The sequence below is a fragment of the Coloeus monedula genome (assembly GCF_965178545.1).
Source record: "Coloeus monedula genome assembly, chromosome: 6".
Lineage (NCBI taxonomy): Eukaryota > Metazoa > Chordata > Aves > Passeriformes > Corvidae > Coloeus > Coloeus monedula.
In genome coordinates this window covers 37,690,621-37,713,586 of record NC_138786.1, presented here as the reverse complement: position 1 = coordinate 37,713,586, position 22,966 = coordinate 37,690,621, and the positions used below count along the sequence as shown (strand labels likewise).

Below are 22,966 nucleotides of genomic sequence, written 5' to 3'. Positions count from 1 at the left end.
TTACATCAACGATTTTATGAATACAACTTCAAATGTAGTATGTTGACTAGAATTCATTAATACGTACTTAACAATGTAGTGTATAATAAAAAAATATTAATACGTGTTTCAGTAACATTAAGAAGCAATAACACTGTCAGTGCCCTTCATTTACTTTGCAGAAGGTCTGGGAAACAGTTTTTCACTCATAAGAATGAGGGAAATAAAGCAAATACGTTCTCAGCTTAAATTTGGGTTGACTGTTGGTATCCTTAAACACAGAAACATCCTGCCAATTCTATACAATTACATATAAATTTAAAATGACTGACAATTTGCAATCAAATCAAGTACATTGTGTAATCCTACCACAAAACTATTAACTAAATATGAATTTTCAGACTGGTGTAGAAACTATGCTTAACCATTATAACATTGTTTCTTGATAAAGGCATCGAAATAATTCTGCAGCTGAAAGATTCAACAGAGCAAAACCACAGTACTTAATTAAAAGGGGGGAAGAAGGTAAAAAGGAGCAAAAATAGAAGAACACTTGAAAGCAAATTTCATCCTTCAACTAACCCAAGAAATAATGAAACAAAAGGGAAGACAAACAACCGTCTATCTGCATACCGACTGTTCACCCAGTCTCAATAGGATCTGGATGTCAGACATTCAAAAACTTTTTAAAAGAACGAAAATTACAAACACTAACATTCAAATTATATCACTGTCTTTTGCTAAAAACCAGCCAGAAATCCCAGTTTTTCTACTGAAATGTAAGATTATACTGTGCGAAAACTACCACAGGATTATTTACAGACATGTATACCAACAATTTTGCTATGTAAAGCAAAGCTAATAAATATGCAGAGACAAAACTTAATTTAAAAAAAAAGTTACCAATGAAGTATGAAAGGGCAGAACACTAAGCCAGCTTTAATTTTTGTAAAATATATCAGACAACTGAAAGGAAGTGAGTATTTTGTCAATTCTACAGACCACAATAATGCACTATTGAAAAAGTTGACCGCTGATATGAGATCTCATGGGGAAGGGTGCAGGGAAGGAGGTTCAGAGATTGACAAAGCAAAAAATCAACATTTTCAGACTATATAATTTACATATTTACAAAATCACCTAAGTTTGAAATTCAAATCATCACTTTTGTCTAGATTTTTCATGTAAACTCTGGGTACATATTATTTAAATATTTTTAATGTAAATGTATACCAATTTTTTATGTTGTATCACTTCAATAAGAAAAAACTACATCCAAAATTCTGATTAAGTACTTGGAATACAGGGAAAACCCTGGTCCCTCAGAGGTCAAGAGCAGAACTCCCTAGGATGTCTAAATTCACTGTATGGTATTCACAGTGTATGTTTAAGATACCCATACTTGACTATGTAGATGGAAAAGCCTAAATGTCAACTCAAAGATCTAACTGTAAATGAAAACTCATTCCCTAAAGGCATAATCTTTCACTTCCACACACTAACACAAAAATAAAGATCACAGGCAATGAAAAAACAAACCAGGCGGCCACAGTTTGAAGACCAAATATTTCTTTACTTCAAAAATACATCTTTATATTCAAATTCCAAGTTGCTGCAGTGTAGCAGGAATATGCAATCATAAATTTAATTTATCTTGATCATTTGCATTCCCTGGCAAACTGAGCGCAGGCAAAACATCTGGTTTTCAGTGAAGACGTCTGTTACCTTGTCTTCTGTCTGGGTTCATTATAATGTAAAACAGATGAGAAATAAGCCTTGGGGTCACGTAATCCATTCTCCCTAAACTGTGAATTGCCTTGCGATCGAACTTTATCCGATAATGAATGAATTTGCTCATCATCCATCACAAGAACTCTTCAGAGCATATGTGGAATTTTTAAATTTTCTTTTCAGGTGGACACACAAAAGTACAGCAGTTACACAACTGATTTTGCTTCTTAAAATCTTGCAGAACTTAAAGTCGGTTTGATAGTTAACCATGTAAAAAGCCAAACAAAAATTGAAAGTAATTAGACTATTGAAAATTTAATTTTTTAAGCAGGATTTATGCCTTGGCATACCTCTCATTGTTCTCCTTGCATGGAGAAGCTGTTTTTCATTCTTGACTTTAAAATAGGGCACATGAAAAAAATGTACTTCATCCCTTCTTGCTTGATGATGTTACAATTCAGCAGTCAAATACTGTCTATCATCATTTGTATACTTGAATCCATTTGGACATGGCCAAACAATAATGTGAAAAACAGTAATTATCACAATCATAATTTAACCTCTGGTAAATTAATTCCTAAAGAAGTTCTTAGAATTAACATATTGCCTCCACATAATTAGGTAGCAGGACTCTTCTGCATTGGCTGCATCAAAGATCACTTTTTTGGTAAGTTTCAGTGGCAAATGCTTCAAGCAGGAGCTACTGGTAGTCTTCTTACTATTTCCATAGCTATCTTTAGATAGGCTTTAGCCTGCAAAACAGAAACATATATTGAGCACCTTCCATTTTCTACAAAAAGGAATATTTCACAATTTATTAGGTATTTGTTCTTTTACACACAAAGAGAAAACCAAAGATGTTTAAATAAATGGGTTCAATTTAGCCTGCATTCAGGAAAAATAATGCATTAATACACACAATAAGCACAAGCATTGTATAAAATATTGGTGGGGAGGGAATGTGTTAAATTTAACTTGGGTATTACTTTAAGACTAGAACTTGACTGAACAATTGGTCTTTAACAACAAGCAGAGTCAATAGTTTTCTGGAGGAGAAGTGATGAGGAGGACATAGACTCTTTAGTCCCACAGGTACTATTAATTATAAACTTCCCTCATCCTGACAACCGAGATGCTCCGTGCACAGGATAGAGAATCAGAGAAAACAACAGCATTCCCAAAAAAATTTTTTGAGACAATGCATTACAGACTAGACTATCACTATGGAATTTCCTATTCAGACATTTAAAGTATTTTCAAAAAAAGACATCTTTCCAAAAGACTGAAGTGGGTATTGGAAAGAACTAATTCTGCAACACTAGAATCCAACAGATGAACTCTTTCACACCAAACTGTGACATCTGGTCAGACACCTTGAGCTGGAGAGCACAATAGCACAGAACTGCAGGACTATGGAGAGCAACCCAAGTAAGCATACTTATGTTAACAACTCTAAAAACCGTGACACAGCTAGGACCATGATCAGTCCAACATCAAGTATTAACAAACCTAATGTCAAGGGACTTATATCAAAACACTGCATGAAGTCCAACACAGAACGAACCACAAAATTAAACCAAATTATTCCTGTACCAAGTTCAACAACCTGTCGTCAAAATAGAACATCTTTTAAAAATCTCAAAGATTGATATAAGAATGTTTAATTAAAATAGTGGTTTTGTGTGTATGTATATACACACTGCACATTGTTCCAGACGTTGATTACTTCCATTGTTAAAAATGTACACCTTATCTGTAACTTGAATTTGTCATATTTCAGTTTCCAGCTGGTGCACCACATTCGGTGTCTGTCTAGTACACAGCAAAGTCCCCCAACTGAGCTTGCTCCTCTGCTCCTACTCTGTTCGATCGTAACCAACCTGCTCCATCTTCTCCAGTGAGTCTCCATACAGAGTCCACATTGACAACCTTCCCTGTTTTACTCAAACAAACCCCCACAATAATCCCTACTGCACTGATTTTTTTCTCTCTCCTGCACAATGGCTCTAACAATTAATTAATCCTTGTATCCCTGATGAGCCTTTTAAAACAGCAAACAAACTGACACATGCCAGAGGCCAGAGCTTGAGGAGCAGAAGAAAAGGTCTGTCACACCAGGGCCACCAGCACCCACTGTCACTGGTCTGAAAGAGGTGTCAGCCTTTTGCAGAGCCACGCACTGCTCAGGTCTTCTCTTTTTTAGGGATTACTCCCAACTTGTAGGGTTTTACTTTCTGGCACTCCCACCCTCTACACCTCATAGTCTCAGTGCTCACATCCCCTTAAAACTAAAGCCACAAAATTTTCTGAGTTTTTAAGGAATGCAGACACCAAGATTGAACTGCTTCCTCTCACATGCATGACTTTGTGGCAAGAACGATAGAATGAATTTAGAACTTAACTCACAAACACGAATTTCAAACTTCTATGGCTACAGTTGCAGTGCACTTGGGTAACAGCCTGTGTGCAACACTCACTTCACTCAGCCATTAATGTCCTGCGTGGTCCCCAACTAACCACTTGCCTAGACAATATAATGTACTAACTTGAAATAAAGCGATTGACTGAAGTCAAGCTGCCTTTGCAGTCAAGTATTTGACTAATTGGTGTAGGACCGCTCCAGGTGGGAATTTCGAACTCTCTTGAACAGTCCCACAGGCAGCTCCCACTTTGCACAGATCAATTAATGCATTTTAATGAGTCAATTAACAACCTGCATACAAAACCTGGCCCCTTCTAAAGAGTGCCCAGGCTGTTTGCCTGCTCCAGAGTTGACCAAATTGTACACAGAATTATAAATTCACCATAAACAGACTTGACTGTATAAATGTTACCCTATGTCAAGATCCCAAAAAACTTATGATTTTTTTTTCCTGCAAAATGCTGTTAATGAGGGTCTGAGCAACAGTTTCCCAATGTACACTGACTCTCATTTGCCACGAAGCTGATCTGCCACTTTGCAACAGGAAGTTCCTGGTGCAGTTCTTTGTAGCCAGCATGCCAGCATTACCTAGACAGTTTTCTCAGCAACTGGTCTTGCCTGCTAAGCTTTGGGTTTTTTGTTTTCCTGGACAACTACTTTGTCTGTTGAACAGAGCAGTATCTCCCACATGTCCTTACAGAACTCGACCAGTCACCTGGCTTTGGCAAAAACCAACCGTTTCGAGCCTTGGATTCCTGTCTTTGAACAAATCATTTATCTATGAGCGAGGACCTATCAGCCAACATACCTGAAAGGTCTAAATGGAATCTTGGTAACTGTCAATATGCACTATATAAAAACAACCCTACACATATTGAATACTGTCTCGTACTCATCATCTTCTCAATATGGCATCTGTATACAGAGAGCACAGCTCAGTTCAGCTGTTTAATCCATCATTACTAAGCAAAAGAAGTTGGGTTGCAACTGAAAATGAACAGGGTTTACTATTTCCTTTCCGGGTGGAAAACCAGCAGAGGAAGAGTAAAGGATGAGTTCATTACTCATATCCTTTTTCATTTTAATAGGATAAAAGCAAATTTCTCGGCTCAGTTATTCCCTTTATGTTTGAAAGCTCTAAACAAATGGTTTATAGACTTTCTGAAAACCAGTTTTTTGTTGATGGACAACTTTATATGTAAAACAACTACGTATCAGTTTTCATTCTCCCCACTTCATGAGGATGAAGAAGTGCACAGGAAGACAGAATGCCCTAAAATCAGACCTGACTTGTTTATTACAAACACTGCCTAGATGGAATCTGAAAGCAGCACTGGGACAGGCAGAGGTAGAAGTTGAAGGTGATGTTCACAGAGTCAAAACAAAAGCTGGGAAACAGCCACATGAGAAACTGCTCACGTCTCTAACACTGGTACAAACAGTGCCAGAAAGACACAGTTCTTAAGACCTCAAGGGCACAGCTGATGATTAAGTGACTGATGACAGCATAGATGGTGGAGTAGGAAACAGAGAACCTGTAATGAAGCTCACCAGGAAATGGAGTGAAAAGTCCTGCTTAGCCTAAATAACCAGAACATTCATTACTCTGTAATGAATTTGTATTATCATGGGCTAGTAGATGTGGGGTAGATTTAAACTGCAAGACTTTTTACTAGCTGATCTAATTAAGCCCTACAGGAATCCTAGGGAAATATGAGCCTTCAGTTACGGCATTTCATTCTCCCTAAAAATCTTACCCCTAAGGGAAGTATGCATCATTGCTAAGATTACTGCAGACTGTACAGGTCATGGCCAACTCTGCCCTGTTCTCGTGGATTGGATTGGATTGGTTTGGCCTGACCTGCTGGTTTGCTTTCCACTGAAGCGCAGATCTTAGCCTGACAACAGCTCACTACAGTGGTTGTTGCCAGTATCTGGTGCAACAGCCACACAAAGAACACAACTTACAAGCAACAAAGTCAAAGCAGGTAGGAGCTGACATCACATCTTTCTTCACCCAAACCACTGCATACAAACAACTTCAGACCAGCAACTCAGAAACGCACACTAATCCCCTCATGCGGTTGTAGGCCTCATACACCATTGGTTATAAATCTTAGTACTGATATGGTTTCTAATGTCTGTTTGTAATTACAAGACTCCAAGACTATTAAGATGCTTTATCCAGTCCAGCAATCCAAAGGAGAATCTGTGCAAGCCCAGACTGTCTGGAATATCAAATGCTGTGGACGCTAATATACCTGTAAAGAAGAAAAAAGAATTTAAATGTGCTCATTTAGGGCTTGTAATTTATTAATTGCTGAAGGAAACTAGCAACCATGAGCAACTGATCAAATAGTGACTATAACAAGGACAAATACTAGACTTAGCTACCATCTACATGAACATAATCATAGCCAGCCAGTCACTGATAACTTTTGTTCTTAGCACCCTCTGCGCAACCACATTCCATTTGCCAGTTCAATCAGATTTTTAAATAGCTTTAATTTCCATGGAAATTGCTTGTTACTTTGACACAACTCCAGCCTTCAGTGCATGACTGAAGCTGCGCTCCAGTATCTGTATTTTACTGTGGTCAACTCAGAAGAAAGTGTGATGATAAATGCAGCTTTAAATGAGTCTACTTCAGATAAAAGCTTCATGTCAAACCAGAGAAATTCTTGGCTGCTACAAGAGGTCCAGAGCCTATCTCACTCTGTCCTCCTCTGGGCAGTTCTACCCTAAGAGTCTTCTTTGCATGTACCGGCAACTCTTGCCAAATTACAATGAAGTCTCAGGTCAGAAAGGGAAACTTAATGAGCCAATAAAAGTCAATCCATACACTGTAACATGAAATGGGGGAGATGGGTAAGTAAGCTGGATTTATGAAACTAAAATCTCAAAGAAAATTCCTTACTGCTCATGGGAAATTTCCTATCAATCCTGTATTTCAGCAGTTTTAACAGCCATTCTTGGAGGGAGCCCCAGCTGGGTAATACTGCTATCCCTAAGGTGCCACATCTAAAAAGACATCCTGCCCAAAAAACATGGGTAAGTAGAACAGTGAAAATCAAATGCAGTATAGTAACATCCTTCAAACAGACTATTCTACACTCGTCATTTTCTTCAGCAGACAGAACCATAAATGAGGATCTGATGATGCACTGTACTATCCACACCCTGAATGAAGGATTTGAACCTGTACGTACCAAATGTTACTGTGATCATTCAAAGGAAGCCTTGATGAAAAAGGCGTATTATAAATCATACCATGCAGCCTTCTTTGGGGTTTGCTTTTCTTTTAAAAATATCAACCCCTGGATTGACCACTCATTAAACAGAATTACTGATGACAACTAAACCACAAAATAGGATTCTATGACTATTTGATACCAGTACTTCTATTTTTCTCCAACTACTTCTTGCAATCTTTAAAAGACTGTATGCTTTTACCCTACTTAAATATCACCATTTCATAAGAATTCTACAGAAAAAGTGGTTCTGAATACAAATCTGAGTTGTCTCTTCGCATGACACCACAACAAGGTTTGTAATGTTCTGGTTTAATTTAAAAGGGATTATTAACCAGACTTACTTTGCTCTCTTCTATCAGACTGCTGATGCCTTGTGTCCCTGCTTTCCACCTGACTGGGCTTTTTCTCCTCCCTTATAGATCAGTGTGCAATTTACTGGACTCAAAATCCTTCACCTGTATATACAGGATGTGAATGGACACACTGGTATAGCAAATGTATTTTGTACTTGAGCTGCTTCTTTGACCTTAAGACAGGTGGGAGTTTGGTGTTCAACAGTCACAGATAACCTGTCTGTTCTACCAAGGTATTAATAAATCCACTCTGCCATCCAGGCTGTGATATAACCAGAAGTTTCTAGCAGGAATTCCTCACAAGATAACCACCAACTGCTCCATAACTCTCTAGGCTTTACACTCGCAGACGAAAGAGCTCTTAGGAACCTTTACTTATTTTTCTCCCAGTATGACAGAGTTCACTGGGCATTTAAGCAGCTCATTTGGTGGAAGAATAACTCCACTGCAATTAATCACGTTCTGTATCTCGTGCTGTGCTTCCAGTCTTCTTATCTGCAAGCTTCAGGATGCCTCTTCCAAACACCTGTTTTGCTGTTGGCTCCTTTCCCGTGGTCCATAGGAAGTTCCAGTACATGTGAGCATGATCAATTTCACCTGGTTTCAGTGATTCCTCATTTGTTTTCCCTATTCTACCTTTTCCTCTACTTTTTTCCCCTATTCTACCATTTTAGCAGCATTCCTGATTTTTGTTTACCAGCTTTTGCTGTCCAGTGACTCTTGCATATGGTTTGAGTGAGCAAAAAAATGGAGCCTTAGTCAGCTAATCCACCTCCACAGTGTGACAGAGGAGAAAAATGCTCAATTAATCTCCAGAAGGGTCTCACTCCAGAAGGTAAGCCCTCACTGTTGATTAAAGTAAGAAATTATTAGCTTCTTGTATAGAATCTTGGGTCACTCCCAGTTGCTGCATTAGGCTGACATGCAAGTACAGCAATATTCCATTTCTACATCAGAAAGTTTTGTCAATGAAGAGTATTAAGAAAATGCCACAAAAAAGCCACAATTTGAACAACTAAGCTGACAGAAAACACTAACGTAGACAATGTTATACCAAGAGCAAAATCATTTTACCAGCACTGTTTATGTCTCCCAGAGGACTGCCTCCAAGCTTCACCAGAAGAGAACTCCAGTCATCAAACCTTCATATCCTTTAGCTATATTGTCAGTACTTTCCATAAGCAGATTAGTCATGTGTATTCTGTGCCTTCCCTAAGGAAGAACTTTCTAAGTTCACACATGCACCATTCTACAAATAATTTTCTTTTTTAGTTGTTAGTAATTTCCTTGTCATTTGTGAAAAGGAAACCCCTTTTCCACCAACTACATCTAAGCTTTAAAATAATAAATTTAGACAAGTTTGCTTAGACATTTTGAAATTCTAGTGTGAAGTCAGAGATACGCTTTTAGATATTTGCAAGGCAAGATGAACCCCATGGCAGATCTGTAAGCAGTATTTTAGAAACACCCTTTTATTCTAGGCTTGACAGAGCTCAGAAGGTGTGATAGCATGCTGGGTTCCTAAGAAATCAATCACCAACCCTATTCCCTACTGCTTGAATCTGCTAGGTATTATTTCTATGATTCTGTACTTGATTTGTAAGTGTGTTCTAACAAAATCAGCATAGAATTTTGTATGAAAATCCCCTGCACATTTTAGCAACATGAGCAGAGAATTTCAGCAGACATTGTTCTCTATCCCAAAAGTTGGTCATGCATGAATAGCCACAATTTCAGTTTATTTGAGAAACACAGTGATGACTGTCATGTATTAAAGATTAGAATCTGACCTTATATGACCTCTCCCACCATCAGTTATGTGCTAAGAACTTAATTTTTCTTTGAAAATATAAGACAATAATGATTTTCTGTCTTTAAAATGAGAAGCAAACCAGGAATAAAAGGAAATTCTTTTTCATTCCGTAGAGATTAGTGACATTTAAAAAAACCACATTCTCCAAGGAGAATGATTATCTCTCAGACACAATGGCAGAGAAGGATATTAAGATTTTTCCCCAGAGTCACACATTATTTGTCAGTCTTTATTCCTCTGCATATTTAACTTAATTGCCACAAATGGTGATTATAACCCATCTTTTTGCTATCAAGAACATAGTTCAAGGAGGAACAGATGGGAACACAACAGACTTTTTTGCCTTTTTTATTTTCAGAATGCTATCCCCTACATGTCTGAATTCTTAGGTCAATAGTCCAGCAGGCTACAGACTCTTGCTTATTACAGATTTCAGATACTGTGAGCTGTGAGACTTCCATCGTAGTTTCCCAGCTGTTGTACTTCAACTTTGACCAAAGCCACGCATCCACTCAAACCTTCACACTGCTGATCAAACTTCCCAGAGAGAAACCACCATATGGATTATAGGGATTCCTTTTCAAATAGATCTGGACTCAAGATCACTACATTATTCCATACCACGGGCCTTGCCCAAATCTACCAAAAATATGGCATTCAATTAGAAGTCAACACACCATAGTGCTGCCTCTTCTCTTTCAAAACAAAATTACAATTTTGAGACGGTCACTGTTCTTCCAGAATCCCGTTCAGTATGTTAGTAACACTGGATTAACAATGTTATTAATCCTCTCCTCCCTTTTTTTTTTCCATCTAAAATACTGGGAAGGAAAAACCTAATTTCAGCGTGTGCCTAGCAATCATGGTATTAAAAAATCTACCAATATTTGAATGTTCCATAGGTACAGTCTACCTAATTGTGAATTTATTCTACCATCTGTTATCAGCATTAATCACTTTTTTCACTATATTTCTTTACATCTAAGCAGCAGTCAGGAGTGGGGCTGCATTATGCCATATACTGTGCACAGCACCCTGCCCTACAGAGCCTGGCAGACAAACTCCAGCAAAGGAGAAAGAAAACAGCAGACAGGAAAATCTTACTCTATCAACATTAACGAAATTCTATATGTACAACTACTTTTCTTTACAGACTTGCATATTTGACTCTCACCATCTCATCAACTCACATTTTCCACTGACAATAAAATGTTATGGTAAATGCACTCAAGAATCCATTTCCTCTTCTTTGTAAATTGCTCCACTTCCTGCTGAAAACAATCCAGGTACTGACAATATGAAGTTTTGTTCCAACCATCTTTCGATAGGACCCTTTGACACTTTGCAGGCTCAGCTACCAAAGGCTTAACTGACAGTTTTAGAGGACCTACATTAGCTGCAAGGTCTCATGAGGCTTGACACTGACCTTCCTCCTCTTAGCATGCCAGGACATGGATCAAATCTTCTCTATTCTGAATGATTCAGCCTAATTAAACAAAACCGAACTCACAGAAGCAGAACAGATGACCAGCATTTCAAAATCAAGGACCTGAGTTACTTACTGGTACTACCTTCTTTTATATTTCCTTACTTCCATTCAGATACACATTTCTTTCCAAACAGCAACAAGAAGCAGCACTTCCATTCACTTTTTTCAAAGGAGAGCTTTCTGTTGTTTTAAGTGCAGTGCACCAAACTTACAGCATCACTTTGAGGCTGAGAGATCACAACAGGCTGTCCTGAATCACACGTCTCCCGTATATTAACATGCAGTGGAATGTCTCCTGCATCAAAAATACCAAGATACACATATGTGAAGACCTAGTACTTCTAAAATGTTTCCTTAAAATAACCATAAAAAACCCATATAAACCATATAAAGTAGTTAAAGCAACTTAAATCAAATTCCTGTTCAGTATATTCTTTGAATTGCTTTATCCCCAAAAATCAGCATTTAAAACGAAAATTGGCTGCAGTATAGTTTCCTTACATCCATAATGAATAATGCCAAACATATTTTGGATTTTTCTTTCGCTGAAAAGAAAGGACCATGCTTCAGTCATTTACTAGAGAAGGCAGGGCTTTTTGCCTCAAACACATAGAAAAATACAGGCTGAGATACAAATTATTTTGTGTACATGAAATAAATTGCCTGAGTGTCAGGCTCATCATGCAACTTACTGTTCAGCCTATCTCCTCATTGTAAATTCTTTTCAGTGCTGTTTTAAGATTTTAATCACTGTTCAAAGACTTCTTTGAATACTAATTTCCAAATAATAGCATTTGTTATTGTCCTTATTAGGCCTTGGATCCAATTCAAAGGTGGACAACTATTCAGTTCATTCTTCTTTCCAACAGAAATCATCTTTATATTCTGCTTTTATAATGAGCAGGGAACTATCAGAGAGGAAAGGAACATTCTAAAGAAGACTCAATTAGCAGCCCTATTCTATTCTGAGACATACTTTCTGAAACACAGATTTCACCACTGCAAAAAACTTGGAGATTCCTATGTTTAGTTCACTGCTACGCAAGTAATTTTGAAGTGAACTGAAGACCAACTTTTTTTTACTGGAAGACACAGCTACATTTTACATTATGGTTTGATGCAGACAGAACAGCCTACTGCAGTTCAATCCTGACATATGAGAAACTGTATCAGCTTAATTTAAACACTTTAGCAACTTGATTTAACTCAAACCATGGCCAGTGTCAATTACTGAGATTCAGTGTATTCAGAAAAAGAAACATTAAAAAAAACTGTATGAAAATTGACAAAGTTTAAGAGAGATAAAAACCAGAACCCAAAGCACGCAGAATACAAACAAAAACAAACAAGTAGTAAACACAAAAGCTGTGGCTCCATGATTAGTGTGCTGAATCTTTGAAGAACCTTATTATTTATGATAATTATAGTCCATTTCCTTCAAATTTATTTTTTTCTTATTTATTTCAGTCATGAATAAATTTAGGCATAATAATCTGTTTATGTATTCATTAAAAAAAAAAAAATCAGGGAGTCCTCTGAAAGTTTTCTAACCATAAACATTCTTAATGGAATAAAAGTAACTTTGTAAATCTTCCTGAAATTCACTTCCTACTCTTATTTCATGTAGAGACTAATCTTCTCTTTTTTCCTAAGGATGTTTTGCTAATGAAAAAATACTCCTTCACTATCAGCTTAAAAACAATCTCCAATAATTACAGAATGGCAGCCTCTTTCTTTTGCTCCTCAGACTTACAAAGGTGTGCTGGTACTACAGGAGCCTAACAGGACTTGTACGAACAGAAGTGCAGTCAGAAGATAAATGCATTCTTAATTTTAAATAAAATCAAAACTCTATAATTTAAGCAGAACACATTAGAACCACCTGCATAGCTGTTTGGGTGATAAGGGTTTGAGGAAGATAAAACTTTTGGACTATCCTTCACTACCCAATGTGATGGGAACTTGTCATTTCACATTTTTCTGATACTAACAATTACTGCTGACTGCAAAGAAAGAGAATAATTTAAATTTATTGTAGGAAGAAAAATCAAAGAATTTTAAAAATCTGACAGTCATTGCTGACGGTCAGGAACCAGATAGTCTTTAAAAAGTCAGAAATTGCAAAGGTCAGGATGGAACATACAGAAATTATTATCTCGGTATCATGTATACCAATGGCATAGCTTTGTGGTCATGGTTACCAGTCTCAAGCTTCAGGGACAAAAAATTCAGAGACAGGGAGAGAAAAATCAGCAGCATGAAGTCTCTCTCACAAACCTTGTCACACTTTCCTTTAGAGAACAGTAAAAATACAAGACAATCAGAAGTATATGAAATAATGAACTGCACTTGAAAGTCTCCTGGCAACTGTTAATTGTCTTCTGTCATAAACAAAAATAAGGTATTCAGTAAAACTAATGACAGCCAACTCTGAGCAAGTGGAAGGACAATAGTTTTCAATCCTGCGCACTGTTAGCCTGCAGAATCTGTCAGATGTTACCTTGCTGGGTTTCCAAGGAGGACTAGGTGCCTATCTAAACAAACAGAACAGCCATAGGTGTTGGAAAATATAGGCAAAATAGATTTAGAATTACTAATTCTAAATATATGCATTTTACAGATATATATGTAAAAATACGTTCTCAAGGTTTTTGGGCAGAATTCAAGTAATAGTGAGATAAAACTTCCATTTGGGATGTAGAAACTTAAAATCTGTAAGCAGTAATTCTTACAATACCATAAGGTGTTATTACATAATGGTCACCCCTGGAAGGAGGAGCGTACTAATCAGATCAAGTACTGTAATTCTAAATTTAATCCTTGTGGCTTTATTCGTAATCTTAGTCTGGTTTTGCATTGACAGTTTGAAGTTAAACTTCACTCTGCTGTATTTTGTACATCTCATCTATCCCCTGCTAAATCTGTATATCTCTCACATCACTCCTAATTAAATCCACTCACAATCAGTTCTGTACTCCTAGGAAATAACAAAAACCACCCATGGGACCAATGCCATGGCACATCATTTGTGCCTGTGTATCTAAAAGCATGTTTGACTCAACTGCTTGCAGAGCATTTGCATCCATCCACATAACTCAGGGCTGTAGAAGTCCCCTTGGGCTCTGATCACAACTCATTATATATTCAGAAAACTAAAAGATAGCCCAAAAGCATGTCTTTAATTATGTGTTGCCTTGCTATATTAAGTCTATGTCAGACCTTGATGTTTCTGTGTTGATCTTTCTAAGTGAGCTTCCTGGTTCTTTTTAATGAATTAGCTATGGAAAATCATTGAGATAATTAGAGTAATACATGGAAACACATCATTAGCACATGCAATTACCCCATTTACCAACTTAATTACGCTGTGTTATATTCTTTACTTACAGCGCAGGTTGAACCATGCCTTTTTAAATCAGTAATGTATATTTTAAAGATCCTTGTATATTTTAGCCTACAGGCATGACAGATAGCTTAATCATAGCTAATCATAGGATGGTTTAAGTTGGAAGGGACCTTAAAAATCATTTAGTTCCAACCCCCCTTTCATGGACAGGGACACCTTCAAGTAGAGCAGGTGGCTCAGAGCCCCATCCAACCCACCCTTGAATATTTTCAAGGATGGAGCATTCATAACTCTGGACGACCCTCACCATCCTCACAGTAAAAAATTTCTTCCTAATAGCTAATCTAAATCTACCCTCCTTCAGTTTAAAGTAATTCTCCATTGTTCTTTCATTGCCTGCCTTTGTAAAAAGCCTCCAGCTTTCTTTCAGGTACCAGAAGGATGCTTTAAGGCCTCTACTGAGTCAATATGTAACAACTCATTTCATTTAAATGAAATAAATGAGAAAAAAATTATTGATATTACTGGACAGAGTTTAGGACTGTCCTAAGACTAAATAGAATTCTTGGTCTTTTGTAAAAATTGCTGTATAATCAATCATATAATGAATTTCAGGTAATATGGCACACTCATATCAAAGCAATTCATGTTCTGGACTGTTTGTAAATACAAAGATTTAAGATGCAATTCAAGAATTTTCATATGCAGTCAACATCACCATTACAAGACTGACAAGGAACAGAGCATACTACTTTTTAGTTCTATTATATCTGAAAACTGTCTAACTATAGAGCAATCTAAGATTATGCAGTTCCATAGTTCAGTTAATGCTTCATGCACACCAATAAATTTTTCTTCAAAAATAAAACCATTTCCATATTCTTACCCAGAATATCTAATCCAAGAGTTTTTGCCAGATCTCTTACGCCATCAGCTCCAAAAATATGCGTCTCATGCTTACATTTGGGACATTGGAAAACACTCATATTTTGAACCAGTCCTAAAACCTGTCAAAGGAAAGGAAAGGATGTTCAAACCAAGCACTGGTATTTCCATTATTCATCTCTGACAACACAGATTATTGACTAAGAATCAACACAGAGTGGTGATTTAAAATAGGAATCAGACTCGTTATTATCATTATCATCTCTTACTAGTCACCTCAGTGGCACCATCATCTGTGCATTATTTCAATTTTTTCACATTTATACCTCAAAGACTAATAGCCTTATTTGTAACAAAAGGTACCTCTTGCACAAACCTAACTTGCCAAGAACTCTCCCTGCCAGTATTTCATTTTCAGACTCTGAATACTGGAAGAATTTTCATGCTGTGTTTTACAGTTTTGTACTTCGCAGTTTCAGGAAAGACAAAATAAAAACATACCATTACAAGGAATTACACAATCAGACATGCTTTTAAGGTATTTTTTATAAGTTATCCTGTAGGAAAATGTTTTCAAAAAGAACCAGATTTGCTATTCTTCTGAAGAGCAGAAGTACATTTTAAAGACCAAACAAGAGAAATAATTATGTGAAACTAAGTGGCAAAACCCACAGCACAAAAATCTAATATACACATCCTGGGTACCTTACCAAATACGTCAAATAAAAATTTGCCAAGTCATTCACACAAAATATCTGCTTTCACAATGTGAAATAATGCTAATGATAGCATTGATCTCATTTTATTCACATAGTAAACAAAACTCTTCATTGAGGCAGAGCAAAATTTCCAGAAGTGATAAAAGCAGTGTTCAGATGCTACAGGGTGGAAGTTTCTATCCACCTGCTAATAAACAGAACACCTGCTTTAAGAGATTCTATGTTATGTATTTCACTTTCAGATTTATATGTTACTGAGATATGTCACATAAACTATAGCTGAGTTTTAAAAATGAATATATAATTTACATTGTTATTTGCTTTGTAGCATTTTGGACTTCTACATTTCCCCGAGCCTTCTAGTTTTGTGCTTGAACAAGGTAGTCTCTAGTTATTAGAGAAGAAACATATCCACTATGCTAATGAAGCATATCTAAGAGGAAATAGCAGTGTTCAATGCAACCAACTAATATAAAGTTATTTAATTAAAAGTGAATGTACAACTTCTAGCACTTGTATGTTATTTACGATATCGTAATAAAAGGTTCCTTAGCTATAAACTGAAATTTATCAAAAGATGGTCACCTGCTTTTTCCTAAACCACCACAAAGTATATTTGCTACATCTTCCTTTAATTATGTAAAACCCTCAGATGGTTTAAAGCAAGGAACATTTTAAGAAATAGTAATGTTAAAAGAAATTTAACCTATTTCCAATTTAACACCTCAAACTGACTTTCTGCCTTTTCTGTTCTCTCCCAGAGACTGCCAGAGAAGCAAGAGGAACAAGTTTCTATTTACTGGCACATTATTACAGGTAATTTTATCATCCAATTCTTAAATTAGGAGAGACATGAAATACTTCATGTTCAAGGGTACGAGGTGCAGGGAGGTCAAAAGGGATCTCTGTACGGCCACAGTCTCTACAGATGAACTTTAAGCAGTTATTCATCCTGATCTCCCCTAAAGTCAAGTCATGAAGTTTTTACTCTGTTGGTAAACTGGAGGACACTGGAAGGAGTATTATTTGACAAAACAAAAATATTTTCACCAGGATACAGGGAGGCCTATGATCCAGCAAATTTATCATCGAAGAAGAAGTTATGTAGTATACTGTTTTGTGAATAGTTAAGCATTATTACAGCTGTTCTGTTAATATTTCAATAATCTAATAACAAGGAGTACTTCTGCCAATGTAAAAGCAAAGGCTGAGATACAGCTGTATCTCCAATGCTAGATCAGTTTTAGAGGCCTTATACATTGTCCTTTTTTGTTTCCGTTTCAACAAACCTTACTAAAAGCAAATGACATTTCAGCATTATACGATAATTTTAATTTTTCAGTGTTGGTCCTGTTTGTCAGCCAATGAGTAGTGCATATTTAATAATATATAATCTATTCTTCTGGAATATGAAGATGTCACTTAAAAATACTAAGTATAATACAGAATTTTTGCAAACACAGAACATTACTGCTGAACTATATTTTTACCATGCATATTTCTGCACATCTATTTACAGAAGGGAGCTCCTTATGACCTTCTTTTAAAGGTCGTAAGCTTTTAAATCTACAAAGTAATAGGTCTTGCTAATGAAGTCAGTAATAACCCTCATTTCCCTGCTCAAGTAATAGACTTGTAATAGCTTCAAAGCAGCTGTTATTGTCTACACAAGCTATCCCCTAAGTGTGTGTGAATACTATTCTAGTCCTTAGTGAGCTTGGCAAACTTGGCTCAGGAATGACATGAAAACTTGTATGCACCACATTACAGGAGCTAACCCATGGCAGCAGCATGGAGCTGTATTCCATTTAGCCTAATCGTTATTTTAAACAGCAAAGAGACATCTGGCAAGAAATAACAGGAAATGAAGAACCCTTTCATTATGAGTTATCTGCACAGTTTCTGAATGTTTACATGTTTCTTCTGCTCAACTAACCTTTTGGTTACACAACAAATCATGCCTAAATCCAAATATACAACCTTTTAAGTTAAAGAAAATACAGTGATGAAATGAAAGCTCTCTGTATTTACATTACAAGACAATTCCTGAGAAATCCACTTCAGTCATTCACTGTATTTGAGGATGGATGGTGCTGAGGTCTGACTTCAATCTGATGGGGACTGAATTGACCAGGGTTACAGTTCCTCTGCAATCAACTTCCTGTGTAACCATCAGTCAGTCACTTCACATTGTATTGCTTCAGGTAAACATGCACAGTATTTCTGCATTCCTACCTTTCATCTTATAATGAACAATTTTTGCCTTTAATATCTGCTCCCAACATGACGCCATAATCTCGGCTGGTTTTTCTGGATGCTTCAGAAACACCATTAAAAACATAGCCAAATAAGCAATTTTGGTACAACTCAGAAGGAAACACATAGCTGAGTTTAAGCAGTTTTTTGAAATCTGCAAAATCTACAGCATAATCTTCCAATTCAAGGAAACTTCCAGAAAAGTTGCAGGTTTAACTAAAATCCTGTCTTTTCTTTCAGGGATATGATTGATAAGATAAACTATAATGAACTGAACTCAGCCTCAGCAGGTGGAAATAGGCAGGTTTTTTCCCTAAATACTTAAAATTATTCACTTCAAGTCACCCTTGGGAATGCAAGAAAACACTGGCCAAACTCACATGAATCTTGAAACTTGCTGTGATAGGAAGTCAGCTTCACTTTGCAAATTCCTTCTATAAGTGTAGCTGTGCTTCACTGCACAACAAATGTCACTCCTTTTTTAACTACTACGCCCTAAGACTGAAAATATGAATTTTGCCCTGTAATCCTGGTTTTAATGCTGACTCTCCTTGCCAGATTTTCATTAGTTCCTTCAGTCATTCTACTTCAATTTCAATAAAGGACAAACAACATTTACAATTGTGACTTTACTGTAGTAACACTACATGTGTCATCTGAGTCTTTGATAACTAATAACAGTGGGGGTGATGGGAAGGTGGAATATGTAGGCCTGTATGTACATGGGAGAGAATGAAGTTCATTAAATATAAAAAAGTGCACTCAGAGTTCAGCAACCTATAGATTCTGCTCCTTTGAAAAGTCAGTTCTTCCCAAGCACTTTCTGAAAGATTAATGACTTCAGAGATTAGAAATTTAAAGATCAGTTAATTATGTAATCAGGATACGTAATTTTAGCACAGACCCACAGATTCCACCTCTTTGACATAAACCTCAGATCTGAAATTGTCCACGAAAAATTATGTCACTTCACTTTCTTTAGATCCTCATATTTAGTTGACGTTTAGAAATATAGTACATGGGCAGGTGCTGCTTTAAAACTCAAGTGAATGACACATTTGTACTCATGTACATAGAGGGCAGAATAAAATGAAGCAGGTTAGAATAAAATGAAGCAGCATCATGAAAAAGGTAAGGCCTGATGATTCATGCACATTCAAACTCAACATGTGGTGTAACAGCTTCACTGTGACTTTTCACTTCATTTGACAAGATCTGATAATTCCAATGAACCCAAACAGATCATACTTAATGTCTTATCTTCCACTAGTCAAATTAGTATTAGCCAAGCCCATTCTAGAATGCATGATTTTCTTGGAGGCCATTCTCTTCAAAGGACATTGAACAAAACAGTTTTAGAAAGAAATCTTGGTAATTTCTCATTAAAACAGAAGGAAAATTCAGTGAAGTACTAACTCAAACACAACTTAAATTGAAGAAAATAATTTTACATCATTTGAACAAACCCAAACATAAAATCAAAACAAAATGTTCCATATGTTATTCTTCTTGTTTTCCTCTGGCAGCAAATTATAAAAGCTACAATACTTTCATTCTGATGCAAATATGCTTAAAGAATAGTTAGTAATAAGGAATTCATCAAAGTATTTTGTTTTTATTTTTGTTAAGCTATCCTGTAAATTAAAAAAAGGGAAAGCATTCACTTCAACTTTCTGTTGAGTTTTTTAATTAGCAAAGCACTAGCTATGAAAGAAATTTCCTTTCTTAAGAAAGAGTAAAAGTAACCTTCACACAGGTAAGCAAGAAAACATCTTTTTTTCCTTACAGTTTATGATAAGGAAGCATTTCAATTTATATTTTTTCATCAACTGCCCATTTCAAAGTAAAAATTAATCTCTACATAAACATACTCTAGCATATAATATTCGGTTACTTAGCAACTTCTAGCACACAGAGAATATATCAAGCCAAGGATGTTAGCCTGTTTAATGTTTTCTCCTAATTGTGGACATTCTTAAATTTTGCATTCCTCAAACAAGTAAGCTAAGATATAAGCTATAAACCTAATGAAAAACAGTGATTAGACAGCCTTCTACTTGTCGTGATAGGTACGGAGCCCTTCAAATGGCAAAATAACTAGATATATGCATATTTCCACAAAAATTCAAGCTTGCTTCTTAAAAAGTATCAATAAATTATTTTTTTACATTTCATGAAATTTTAGATTTTAAGCCCCAACACAGACAGTGCTGAAGAGGACATATAATGAGGACACACAGTATAACTGAAAGGCACGCATTACTTTGTAAGATATTCTGTTTAGCAAGCTGATCCATTCCACATGATTAAACAAACAGATTTAAAACAAATCACCTATTATTATGGCCTCAGTCTGAGAAGATTCTCTCCTTTCAGTTAACTCAAGTTCCTGATACAGATATAAGATGGATTCTAAGCCTTTTAAGACGAATTTATTAAATTTAACTGATTTCTGAATGTTCACCTATTGCTGCTTATGGAAATTTTTTTTTACACTTTGGGGAAAAAAAAAAATCTACTGGTATTTTTCATGGAGAGACTTACAGGTACATGGACTTTTCTAAACATTTCAGCTCCTTTGCGTGCATCCAATAAAGCCACGTCTTGTGGAGTGGAGACGATCACAGCTCCTGGGAAAAGATAACATGAAATCCCATTTAAATGTGTATTATGAATTATTCTGCTAAATATTTTGATTATTTAGTACATGCTACTAAATTCAAAGCAGTCACACATTTATATGCTTTTAAGGAAGAAAATGATACCAGGTTTTATATTACATAAAGATCAAAATAACTGAGATATGATATGATATGAAGTGAAAAAAATACTTTAGATACTTTCATCATAACTTTTTTTATGCAGAAACCATTTATACTTTCTAAATGAGAAAAATTATCTAGTATCATACAACCATGCAGAGAAGACAATGGTCCACATGCTGACAGATTGCAGAGGTGGTACTCTGGGAATATCTACACAGTAACACTCCCATGCCATAATTATATTTGAAAGCTTTTAATTTAACAGTAAGCCTTGTTCTAAAATCAGAAGGCAGATGCTTGCAATCAGACTGCTGTTTTCTGGACCTGCTGCGCTTTCTTGAACCATGTCACACTAGACACCAGCGCATTTGTATGAATGATACCACAAAGGAAGAGGCCAACTCATGCATGCTTGCACTAGGTTTGAATAAAGTGTTGCTCACTGTTCAGACATGGCTCCAGGTTACCTGATAATTAGTACTCCTGAGAGCTATTAAGCATATAAAACAGCTAGAGCTCTTTGTCAAAGTCAGCCTCTAAAATAAAGTAAGCCTACAGGTTACTATCCTATACTGTTATTACTTCTTGATTAATACAGAATGCAAAACCAATACAGACATCAGAATATTCCACATCAAAAAGAGCATCTTCTTCCAAATGCTTAGGGGTTTCAAATATTATTTCCTCAAAACTTGCAACAAAAAACTGTTCATGCTTGTCCCTATTTTAGAAAAATGTAATGTACAAGGGAGCATTCCTGGTCAATTGATTAGCTTTGGTTTCACACTGACCATCTAGTATCAAAAGTCTCTGTTGCAAAAAGATTTCTGTAGAGTCACATTATGCCAACCATGCACAAGAAATTTATGTCAAATTTCACACTAATAGCTATTACAACCAACAATTCTAGATGCTTGGGACAGTTTCCTACTGGGCCTGCAGTTCTCAATCCTCGGTGGACATGGCAAAAGAAGAGGTGGGTAGATTTCCAGAGGCACACAGCCCTGGCATCACTGGCAGAGACCAGAGCACCAGAAGCCCTGGCATTCTGAGATCACTCCTGGCTCTGGCAGCACTGGGACAGTGAGCCCTGCCCCTTACATCATCCACCTACTGCGGGCTGACAGCCAGCATTTTCCAAACACCGCCTGACAGCATGTTTGAATGTTTTCAGCCAGCATTCTTAACCTCTAATTTGTGAAAGAAAAATACAATCTGGCACCTTGCTCCTGAAAAGCTGCCGATCTCTGCCTTACCCAGTATTATACACAAGTCCAAAAACTGAAATGCACATATAATGTACCAAGCAAATGCAATTTCCCTATTTGCTAAAACTCTGGCATCCAAATAATTTGCTGGTATTCCCAAACCAACCTGTTTCCAATGGCATCACAAAGAATAATGTGTAAGCCTTTCAGTTACACTGAAGTCACCTTAGCTCCTCATTTCACCAAATGCAGGGTTACACTTTACAGGCAGCACTGAAATGTAGGGTCAATTCCACAAAATGAATGCACCCTTCCCTAAAAGCACAGGCCACAAGAAAATAATTTAGATGCAGTGTCCTTGAGATTTTTGCATACTTGTAAAACAAAGATCTTTCAATACTTGAAAAAAATGCTTATTACTGCTTTCTTTCCAAACAAAATTGGAAATATGTGCCTTGTTTGTATACACACTTTTATTCACACTCTTCTCTGAAGATGCTGGCTCAGAATTCCCTGGATCTTCACACAGAAGCTAATATGAAGTCAACAAGACTGAAGTCTACATTTTCTGGTTCACTATTAATTGTTTTAAGAATCTAATAATTGGCACGGCATGAAGGACAGACTATGCACAACAAAAACACCCACTAAAACCACAAGCAGCTTAACAGAGAGGTACTTTTTACTAACAAATTCTCATCCAAATGAAAAAAACTAAAAATGCCAAAAAGACCCAATGGCGCATT

The 22,966-nt window shown here is 36.5% G+C and overlaps 1 protein-coding gene across 10 annotated transcripts in view; it reads right to left on the bottom strand.

Annotated features, from left to right (window-relative positions):
- Positions 1 to 1,540: 1,540 nt before the first annotated feature.
- The window catches only part of NUBPL (NUBP iron-sulfur cluster assembly factor, mitochondrial), an 84,245-nt gene continuing 62,819 nt past the window's right edge, over positions 1,541 to 22,966 (bottom strand). For 9 of the 10 annotated variants that reach the window (XM_082283265.1, XM_082283267.1, XM_082283269.1 and 6 more), the window contains 4 exons: positions 20,792 to 20,877; positions 15,274 to 15,394; positions 11,254 to 11,336; positions 1,541 to 2,462 (listed from right to left, as the gene is read on the bottom strand). In XM_082283265.1, the coding sequence (XP_082139391.1) occupies positions 2,400 to 2,462; positions 11,254 to 11,336; positions 15,274 to 15,394; positions 20,792 to 20,877 (353 nt within the window). In that variant the 3' untranslated portion in view covers positions 1,541 to 2,399. Of the gene's footprint in view, positions 2,463 to 6,198; positions 6,394 to 11,253; positions 11,337 to 15,273; positions 15,395 to 20,791; positions 20,878 to 22,966 lie in introns of all 10 variants that reach the window. The other variant, XR_014226480.1, reaches the window with a different exon arrangement.